Source organism: Vidua chalybeata, chromosome 6 (genome assembly GCF_026979565.1).
Source record: "Vidua chalybeata isolate OUT-0048 chromosome 6, bVidCha1 merged haplotype, whole genome shotgun sequence".
Taxonomy (NCBI): Eukaryota; Metazoa; Chordata; class Aves; order Passeriformes; family Viduidae; genus Vidua; species Vidua chalybeata.
The window spans coordinates 8,724,019-8,734,697 of NC_071535.1; the positions used below are offsets into that span (position 1 = coordinate 8,724,019).

At 48.0% G+C, this 10,679-nt stretch overlaps 1 protein-coding gene across 6 annotated transcripts in view; it reads right to left on the bottom strand.

Moving 5' to 3' along the window:
• LOC128789365 (inverted formin-2-like) overlaps positions 1-6,429 on the bottom strand; it is a 41,590-nt gene extending 35,161 nt beyond the window's left edge. For 2 of the 6 annotated variants that reach the window (XM_053945277.1, XM_053945276.1), the window contains exon 1: positions 6,352-6,401. In XM_053945277.1, the coding sequence (XP_053801252.1) occupies positions 6,352-6,363 (12 nt within the window). In that variant the 5' untranslated portion in view covers positions 6,364-6,401. Of the gene's footprint in view, positions 1-1,347; positions 1,392-5,660; positions 5,701-6,351 lie in introns of those variants that run through there. The other 4 variants (XM_053945275.1, XM_053945280.1, XM_053945279.1 and 1 more) reach the window with 4 other exon arrangements.
• Between the last annotated feature and the right edge of the window lie 4,250 nt (positions 6,430-10,679).

The window sequence follows — 10,679 nt, forward strand, 5'->3', positions numbered from 1 at the left end:
GGGGCAGGAGGGAGGCTTACTCACACAGCTGATGCAGCCGCCCAGGGTGTACAGCTGTGGGCTGTGAGGAGGACAAAACCCCAGAGCTGCACCCCAGAACCCCTCAGTGCCCCCAAGGGACCTGCTGGGACAGAGGGAATGGGCTCAGCACTGCAGTGCTGATGGAAGAGATGAGCCAGTGCACAAGGAATGGTCCAGGGAGGGCTGTGTGGCTTTGCCTCTCCTCCTGCAGCCCCTGGGTGGCACATCCAGCCCGTGAGAGCTGCACCCACTCCTGGGACTAAATCCTTTGGCAGCAGGGGCCGTCCTTTTATTTAGGTGAAGTACCTTGATCTGGGCCAGACGGTGGGATGAGTTGATTTGCCACAGTTTGACTTCTTGGTAGGCTGTGGGAAGAAAAGCACTGCTCACAAAAAGCTGCTGCCGTGTACTATGGGAACTTCTGTTTCCAGCCGGGGCCTCTGTCAGAAAATAAAGCTAATGCTCAGCTCACTGCTTCCAGCCAATGCTCAACAATGACTTAACAGAAAAGCAGGACAAGCAAAGAGCAGACAGCTCCCAGAAAGGGGAAGCCAGCAGAGCAGAAGCAGCACGGAGATAGCTGCCTCATTAAAAATAATGCAACTTAACCCATGGAGCCGAGCGTAACAGTTATGCCTTTGCTGCACTGACAAAAGCAGAGCTGCTTACCAAAACTATAAATAAATAAATCAGGATGATGCAAACCTTATTCATTGATCTGGAGAGAGGAAAGGGGCTCTGCTGCTGCTGCCCTGGGGGCTACTGCTGCTTCCCTCCCTTCGTCCCCTCTGCCAGCCAGGGCGTGCTGGGGAGAGGCTGTGCCTCCGGCAAGGGAAGGGCTCGCCTTGCAGTCCCCAGGACAGCAGTGGGGCTGGAGTGTCCCTCCCTCTGGGGAACACAGGGAAGGGGTGGGACAGGTGGCCATGGCTCCCTGTGCAGAGCAAATGAGAGTGGAGCTCGTTTGACCTCTGCAATGGCTGAATCACCAACATTTTCCATTTTAAAGTACAACTAAATATAGAGGTTTTATGGTTGCAGGATGCCTCCTTTCCCACACTTTCCTGGAGTGATCTCCAAATTCCTCTGATGTCCTTGCTTGTTAAAATGTGTCTCAGCTTTCCCATCTGGAAAAGTGGAGACCCACACAGTTCCAAGGTGGCCAGCTGCCACTAGTGATGTCCTATGTTAGCATTACCCATCAGCCTGGGAGCAGCAGAGGCAATGAAGGCTTTGCAAGTTGGGTTTGGGGTGAAATCGGTGTCAGAGAGCCTGTAGGTACTCTGTGAGCAGCAATGCAAACCATCAGCTGAAACTTCCCTTGTGTACCTTGTGGGGAAGTCCTCTCAGCACTGAGGAGTGACTGAGGACACCTGCTCACAGACTCCAATGGAACAGCAGTGCAAAGAGCAAATCCCTCCTCCGGCCTCTAACATTCCACAAAACGAATACTGCTCTCACCTCAGCTGAATAATGGTCCTGGTAAAAATAAGAGGAAAGTCAATGCCAAGTAGCACCAGCTGGTGATAATTACTACAACCATGCCAAGTTCAACATCAGGCCTTACCAACTACAGCATTTGGCAGCTCTTTATTTGTCTGTTCTTGTGATACTGGACACAGTGCTGGAGCAATGTCCCTTCTGAAGTGAGCTGTTTCTTTTGTGGTCATTAAACATTTTGGAATCAACTGCGTGACTCCAATGCTGGAATGAGGACTTCATCCACTGTCTCTCAGTCCTTTCTGGCTTTGTTTGGCATCCTTTATCAGCTCAGCTGGTTTTTCAGAGACCTTGAAATACACCATCAAATGCTACAGAGCTTTTTGCAAACACTACTGCTTGCTTAAGATTCTCATTGATCTGTGGCTTCAGCATTCCCAGCACTTTGAAATGTCAGCTCAGGTATTAAAATAGTAGAAGCAGCTGAATCCATGAACAATATGTGTTCATTACTTCAAACAGAAAACCCACCATGCTGTTAGATGCTCTCCTGATGCTTTCTGCAGATGTGAAAGGCTGGCTGACAAAGCAGCAACAAATGTCTATTTGCCACATCACACAATCACTTTTAATTTTGGGCACTCCTGTAGATGCCAGGCAATGACTCAGGGCCCCATGCTTGAACCCCACACCCTATTTTCTTCCATATTCAGTTTCGTAAAATCACCTCATCTACCACTGACATTATCTGGTAGCAAACATAAAACTTATCTGTTGTTCATTATTTTTTTTTCCCTCGGAAACAGAAGCCAGAGGATACTTGCCCTTGACAAGGAATCTGGGAGGCACTGAAAAGTCACCCAAATGCTTTTTTTAAGCACTCCCAATTTGTACTTCACTCCAGTCCTAAAAGCATCAGAACTGCAGAACTGGAACCACTGGAATGGTGTGACAACCCCACACCAGACCTGTGAGCATGAAGCTGCCCTTCTTTAGAAGGAGACAGTCAAAACTCAGAATTTGATGTAACTTGTTTCCTTCCCCAAATTTGTTCTTAGCATTTTGGTTGGCAGCATAGAACTGGAGAAATCTCAGTAAAATTAAACCACAGATTGTTTGCCCAATCTGTTGCAGCACTTGGTGCTCTCAGTGCTTTTTCTGGCCATTGGGAGATGAAGGCAGCCTCTGCAAGACAAGCTCATGAACACTGTACGATAAACTGCTCACAGGCAATGCTGAGAAACACCGGAATAAACTTGAGCTTGGTGGATAATGCCAAAGGGATTATAATATATTAGGTTAGAAGCAGGTAGTCATGCACTGAACATGACAGTATCATGCTGCAGCCTACCTTCTGCAAAATATTTAGGTATTTTTCACCTAGTTATATAGAAAGCAACGTACAATGTTAATGAATGGAGCAGGGATAACTCCTTAGGTTTATCTGCACCTACCAACTGCAGTATTTTGGACTGAGCAGAGCTGGATTTGTTCAGTGTCACTGTGTGACCCCATGACCTGACTTTGTTGGTTCAGTGGTATTTTCTCTGAATCATTATTGATAGACCTTACTGCAAATATTAAGAGCAAGGATATTCAAGTGGGAGCTTAACCTGAGCTCAGATATGAGCACTGAGTTTGTCTGAAGTTCCTTCAGCTGTTTCAGCTCGATGAATGTTGTTCACTGCCCAACCTGCAGCACTGTGTTGCTACCCACTGCTGAATTACACCCATCTTCTACTCACGGCTGGTTATGGTACAATGGTGGGATTAAACATCCTCATCAACAGAATAATCACTGCAGAAAAACCCCACATCTAATAATTGATGCCATGGAAGTAAATTGGGTGGAAAGAAGGACGAAATGCAACTTAGCTTGCTTTAGTGAGAAAAATTTTGTGCTCAGCTACTCTGGGAAAACTATCCAGCATACCTGGCACACAAGACAGGGATAAAGTTCAACTTACAACACATTTAAAGCCATTTTCTATGCAGTCCAGTGAAATCAGAAGCTTGCAAACAAAAGATAAAAATTTGTAATAAACAGGGTACAGACCTAGAAGGATCAGACAGACAATGAAATGGAAGGAGTCAGTCTGAGTCTAGCAGGGGTCACTACTGCAAGTGAGGGAGATTCCATCCTACTTAACTTCTCCCTTCATGACAGAGCAAGTGGGAGAAAGCTGAGGGAATATTGAACCAGTACAGAACATGGGGATATGCAATAAAAATGGGATCAATAGAATGACTGGAACACAATGAGAGCTGACAGCAGAAAACAAAAGTCAGACGGACACCTGGAGAGGAAAATCCCAGCTTCCCACCCCCCATCACAGGGCAGAAGGAACCTGAGGAAGAGGTTAATTGCAGCACCTACCTGGTGAGGGAATTTTTTCTAGGTGAGGTGTCAAAACATGAGAAGCACAGGACAGACCTCTGAGCCCTGCAGCTCTGCTCATCCACAGGGAACTCAGAGATTAAGAAGCCCAGCTCAAAACTGCCAGGGATCAGCAGAAACTTGAGCCTGCTTCATGAAAGCAGACAGCGAGTTGTAGCTTGTTTGGCATGGCACAGTAAAGAGAAAAGCATGCAACTCCTATTTCTATACTGATAAGAGAAAAACACCAGATATAGTGCAAATACAAAGTAAGAGAAAGCCATATATCAGAGAAAGGATTATAATATAAGTTCAATTAAGGTGTGAAATTACCCCTTCCCAGAAGGCTGGCAACAAATGAATTACAGTCGTGTGCAATAAGGCATAATATCATTCTGTGTTTAGATTTGCTGACCTGCCAGGTCTCTTCCTGTCCTACATTTAGATTATCTTTTATACAATGGGTCTTGTACACTGCTTGCATTTTTTCAGCAATATTTTTGGATGACAGCCTAGAATGGGATTATTAACTTATAACAGTACAAAAAAAAAAATCTCATATCCTCACAGATTCCTGCGATCCCCTCCCCCCTGCCCTCTGGTTTTGGCAGCCTCTGTTCAGTGGAAAAATAAGCTTAAGTGGATGGAAGAGAAATTAGATTAGTGGCCAGACAGCCCAAATTCTGAGCAAGTTCAGTAGGACAACGGCAACCTTACTGTAACTCTGCTGACTCCAACTTTCCTTTTCAACTAACTCAAGCCAGAAGTTTGAGTTGCAGTCTACCAGGGAGCCTGAGGTGTTTTGCACCGTGTTCACCCAGAGAAATTCTTCAGTCTTAAGAATCCAAAGAAAGAATGTACAGTTCACAGTGCTGATCTGGTACAGGGAGGGATAACCACGAGCACCGTTTTGGGGTATTTCTTCTAAAATCAGTATGTCTGAGCACTCCTTCCCCACCCACGAGCTCTGGAATTCAGCTCTGTATACTGATGTTGCAAGAAGCTATTTAATCACTGCAGAGTTATTGAGCAAAAGGGAAGATGAGGCTGGAGAGAACTATGTGGGAAAACCGGGCAGGACTTGGGAGACCTCGTCTGAAAACCACTGCATAACAGAAAAGAATTCGTCAAAATAAAAGCCTGGAAGTGGCCCAGCGCAGACGCAGGCACACCGTCCATCCACTCCGTGCTGGGAGATGCTCTGCCAGCGCCTGGCACAGCAGGACCACATCCCGCCTGCACATCACACCTGCAACCCGCACCACGTTGCACCTACACGTGCGATCCGGACCACGTCACCCCCGCACACCGTGTGGCTGCACCTGCGATCCAAGCGACATCCAGCAGCGGCAACCCAAAGCACCCGCAGCCCTCGCACGCTGTGTTAGCGGCTGCAGCCGGGACCGGCTCCCACCTGTGTGCTCCACTCTCGCACCTGCAATCCGGACTCCAGCTCACCTATATTTACACCGCGCTGTTGCATCCGCAGCCCGGACCGGCTCCCACCTCTCCCGTGTACCGTCAGAGCGGCGGCGGGGCCCCGTCCCAGCCATGCTGCCCAAACTGCAGCCCAAACTGGGTCCCACCTACACTTCCCTGCTGCTGTCGCGCCTCCATCCCCCTGCGCTCAGCCATCCCTCCTGCAGCTCCGAGCCGAGCTCCGGCCCGCCGAGCTCCTTCGCCCGTCCCACCGGCCGGCAGCGGGGCACAGCCGGGCACGGGGATGCCCAGCCGGGCTGCAGCCCCGGGAAGCGGGTTCAGCCCAACTTCTCCCGACCGAGAGGACCCCGCTCCCGCGATCGCTCCCGGCGGAGCTCGGCCTTACCGCGGCGGCTTTCCTGCGGCGGGGAGGGCAGCGACCCTGCCGCGGGCAGCGACCCTCACCGCCAGCGCCCGCGGCCGCCGGGCTCTGCCCGCCCGCGGGAGCCGCGCCCGGTTCCGGGGCGGGGCGCGGGCGGAGCGGGGGTCCGGACCGGCCCCGCCGGGGAAGTTTGTCTCCTCACGGGCTGGGGTTCCGCCGAGCCGCCCCAAACCTGTGTTCTGCTGCGTGTATTCCCTTGTCAGCCCCGCTGCCGTGTCCTGGTCTCGCCCTGGCAGATCATCCCCCGGGGAAGAGCTCTCCGCGGAGCCAGTGCTGCGTCCCCCTCGCTGCAGAGGGGTGCTGCCCACCATGGAGGGCTCCCCAGTGTGCCCCTTCTTCCTTTGTCCCGTGGGCATCCTGGAGGCGAGCGCTGCCCCCGCCCCGGCCGCAGCCGTCTGACAGCCTGAGCTGCCCCGGTGTGAGCGGGTGCAGCCCCCGCCCGGCGCGGGGACCCTCTCAGTCCTGCCCTGGGGTTCCGATCCGCGGCCCGGGGCTGGGAACGATGGGGGAATCACGAAAGCTGGGGACAGGCTGCCCAGGCGGTCAGAGACCCAAGGGACCCCGCACCCTCCTCTAGGGACCCGGCACCCTGCTCTGCAATGTAAGCGCTTCACTTCTAACATGGAATCATCGCATCGATCGGGTTGGAAAATACCTTTAAGAGCATCGAGTCCAAGCGTTAACCCATCATTGCCAAGCCCACCACTAAACCACATCCCCAAGTGCCACATCGACGTGTCTTCCTCCAGGGATGGTGACTCAACTGCTTCCCGGGATAGCCTGTCCCAATGCTTGAATGTTGTACTTTGCACTGGGCTAGTAAAGCTAATATTTGAGCATCTTGCACAGATTTTGAGTGTATCACCATGTAAACATCTAGTCAGATACTCGCCTAAAACTAAAGTCAGTACAAGTTTAACATGTCATGGTACTTCCGGTGAGCACAGTGGGCCACCCAACCCAGCAGAAGAGAAGGATGCCTTTTCCATTAGTAAAACACATCAGCTCTAGAGATAAGCAATGAAACAGTGCAGTTAAGCTAAATATTGACAGCCAAGTGGAGACAATTTGTTGTAAAAGTGTTTCCCTTCGTGGGTCAGAAGTACTATCTCCTATAGGCATTAGGGGCATGAGTCGGTTCTGATTTCAGGCAGAGCTACTCAGCTTTGCCATTCAGAGAAAACCTGGCAGGGAAAATCATGGAGGGGGGGGAAATAACCAATAAAGTGTTTTGCAAAGGGCTGCTGCAAGCCACTGAGAGCCGAGCTGAGACCACTGAGTATGATTACAGGTGACTGGAGGATAGTTACAGGGTAAGAACACAGGGCTGAGTACTTCTGAGACTTCAAATTGGAAAATGAGACCTGAGCTTTCACTGTTTGCTCATAAAACACTCCTCTGTTTTTAGTGGAAGAGAAGACAAATGAAAAAAGACTGCCGCTCTTGGAGATGGCAGTTAACCAGAGTGGCTCATTGTTTCTTCTTTTGCCCAAAACAAATGTTTCTAATTGGTATTTTATGCAATACTCAGGTGGTACATACTTAGCTTTACAAATCTACACAGTGGGAAAAATGGATGTGTCCCCTGCAATCTTTCTCTTTGGGGTATAAAATTGTTTTTGAAAGAACTATTTGTTTTTTAGGAAATAGTAATTGTCTTTGGCTGCTGCTGCTGTTCTTGCTTTAGCCTTTTTTCCATTCTCTGAAAGTTTTTGCTGTTTTGGTATATAAAGAAGAACAGGGTACCCAAATCTTTCCTGCTTGAGAGCATTTTTCTTCTTTTTTGTGTTTGTCTGCTGCCTTTGTATTCTGGAGTAGCCCTGCCAGGATTTGCCATATGGAAGTCAGACAGGTAGGACACCTTGATGTGGCCCATGGGGTTTCCCCTCCTGCTGCCTCATTCATATGCTCATTTCAGGCATTTTCAGCATCAGGCTTGTGGCCTCTGTCCCTCATGGTGACTGTAACTGTTGGGGCAGTTGGGCCATAGATCCCTTAATCCACTTCCCTTTATGTCCATAGGAGCATGGGGTAGCAGGGAGTGTGGCCATGGGGCAGCTGGGTCACACACAGGTGACCTGCAGCTCACAGTGACCTTGTACTCGAGGCAGATGAGAGACAGGGAGAAGAGCAAGGGAGCTCTTCCTCCTCCATGTTTCACTGCTTTATTCACTCTAATGCTCAGTACTTGTCTGTCCTGCTTGGAAGTAGAAGAACATGGCTGTAAAAATTGCTCATGGAGAGCAAACTATAACTGCTGGGCCATAAGGGCTTTCATCGTGTAGGAATGAGGGGCAAAGCTCCGAAAAGACAAGGCAAGGAGAAAAAATGAAACTCTGTGTAAATGCCCCTCATTTTCACCCAAATCCCTTTTGACCGAAGCAGATATGACTGTGGGGGTGAGCAGTGAACAAACAAGTGCTCCTTTGTTGGGATAGGGCCACGCTGTGCATCCATGCATCCAGAGCTGGGTGCACATGTGCTGTAGCCAAGGGGACGCAGTAGCTGGTTTGCTTTCCCAGACCTATATCTGCAGTGTTCTTTGCACTTTGCAACCTTGCACCCACAAAAATCAGGCTGAACTCTCCCTGGGCTCTCCGTCTGCCTGCCTGGAAGGGCTGTGATCACTGAGTTTGTTGTTGCCATTTCTATTTGGTGCCAATGACTGCCAATTATGTCAAGAAATGTATACACAGAACTCCACCACATGGACCACATTCTTCTTTGGTTGCACCATGAGCCACTATTTGCTCTTCTAACCTCCAGCTGGTCATTTTTATTCCCCTTTGGTTTGGGCAAAAGAGCTGATAGCAAATTCATTTTTATTCAACAGCATGCCCATGCTTGGCTGCTTGGTCCCACAGTGAAAGGGCTGGAAAGAAATATCACAGCATCTGGAAGATGGGGCTTTGAAACTCAGGGGAATTGTTGCCCTGGCTGGATTGAGGTCCTAAAAAGCAACGTTTTCGGTGGAACAAGCTACTTCCAAATCATCCTTAGCTTGTATTGCTTTGTGTTCTCACCACCTACACTAATATTAAATAGAATACGATAGAAGAGAATAGAAAAAAATCAGTTGGAAGGGATCTAAAATGACCATCTAGTCTAAATGCCAAAAATAGAAATCAAAGCTTTTTTTTCTTCTGATCTCTTTTTTTTTTTTTTTGCTGTCCACAGACCTCTGTCAGGTTCCTGATATTTTACCTGCAGTTGTGCCCTGCCCTTCAGGAGGGCTGAAACATTTATTTGGTGTTTTTGACACGAAGGCAGGGCTACAGTAGGGCTCAGGAATGTGGAGCTTGTGCAGACATTCCTTTTCCTTCTAAGCAGCAGAGTTTTAGACAGAGATCTGCCATGCCAAGAATGTAATTTCTGCACAGCTCCAGGAATTGTTGCCCCAAGGTCTGATGACGAGAGTTGGTTTTGTGTTTGTCCCTGTTCAGATTAAAGTGGGACTCATTTCCAGCAGTGGTGAAGGTTAAGAGCATGTACTGCACAGAAGGATTCCTGATCTTTTGTTTCTTCACTTAAGCCCTTTGCAATGCTTACAGTGAAGGTCAGAGCACAGAAGAAAAGTGCTTTTTCGTTTTGAGTCGTAAAGCAGTTGTCAAAGAGTTGAATTTTCCTGAGGGAGAGGCCCCAAGAGAATTGAGAACCTTAAAGAAAAAGATATTATCTATAATACCAAGCGCAAAATAATCTTTGTGTTTTAGTGTTCCCTGAACCACAGGAGATTGAGTAAGAACTGAGAAGCAATGTGGTATTTGTAAGTCAGTAATGGTGCATACATACACAAGGATTTAGACACACATTTGCAGTTGTAATGGGAGGAAGATAAACCTCCCCTCTCATTTAAGAAGCCTAGAGACACTGAATGGGTGAAATGCCTCAGATTGTGTAATTTAGATAAAGACTCACAGATGTCCTACTAAATAATGCACCTAAGCACAGTCAATTTTTCTAAGATGTTTTCAGTCACTCTGCCTCATGTTTTGTTTTGTTAGAGACTCCACTTGGAGAGCAAGAGTCCTTTGTTTCATCAGGGCTCACCTGCTACTCTTGCCTCCTCCCCACTTGACAGTGTTTTTTTCTTTGTGTGCCATCATGTTTATTTCCCCAGCAACTGCAACTGCATCTCAAACATGACTTCGTAGAGATTAAATGCTTTCAGAATGAGCGTCCACAGCAGAGACTGAAGTCTTCTTCCCTTCATTGCAATTAAGGATTAATGGCTGTATTTCCCATGTAATGGATTTTTAAAGCACTGTGATTTTGGCACTGATTATTCAGGCACACTCAAAGCATAGACTAACGGGATGTAATTTTTTACTGAATCAGTACTCTGGTTTCCTTATAAATCTCTTCCTCTTTGTTTTTCCTGGTATTCTTCCAGGTACACAGCAAAGCCACGCTTGCTGTCACTTGCTGTGGATGAGGGAATTGATTACAAACTCGGGAGACAGTATTTATCCAGGTATCCCATTCACTGCTGGGATACACATCTGTCAGCCAGATGTGTGGTTCCTTGCTCCTGTCTCTTAACCAGGTGATGTAAAGATTTCTAAGTCTTCCAGAGCTTGGAAATATTTCCACTTCTGTCAGGAAAGCTTTCTGCTTTTATGCCCAAATTGCTGCAGTTCAGGTTCCCATTGCTAATAACTCACCTAGGAGCATCCTTTGAAACCCTGTGTGTAATTCTTGATAATTCCCAGAATGGTGAATTTTAAGTGGGACAGATGCTGAGCAGGGGGATGCTAGTGGGGCTTTACACCGTGAGATTAAAAGACTTGGCTGATAAAGCATAACAAAATGAGGGTTGAGAGGGCATGTGATCACCTCTGAATATCTCAAGAAAGGTGTCAGTGCCACACAGGAGCAAAATACCCCCTGGTTATTCAAGTGTGTGAACTGTGCTAGTACAAGAAAAAATGGGTATTAATGAGAAATAAACCAATTTACACTGAGGAAGAGAAAAGGGTTTTA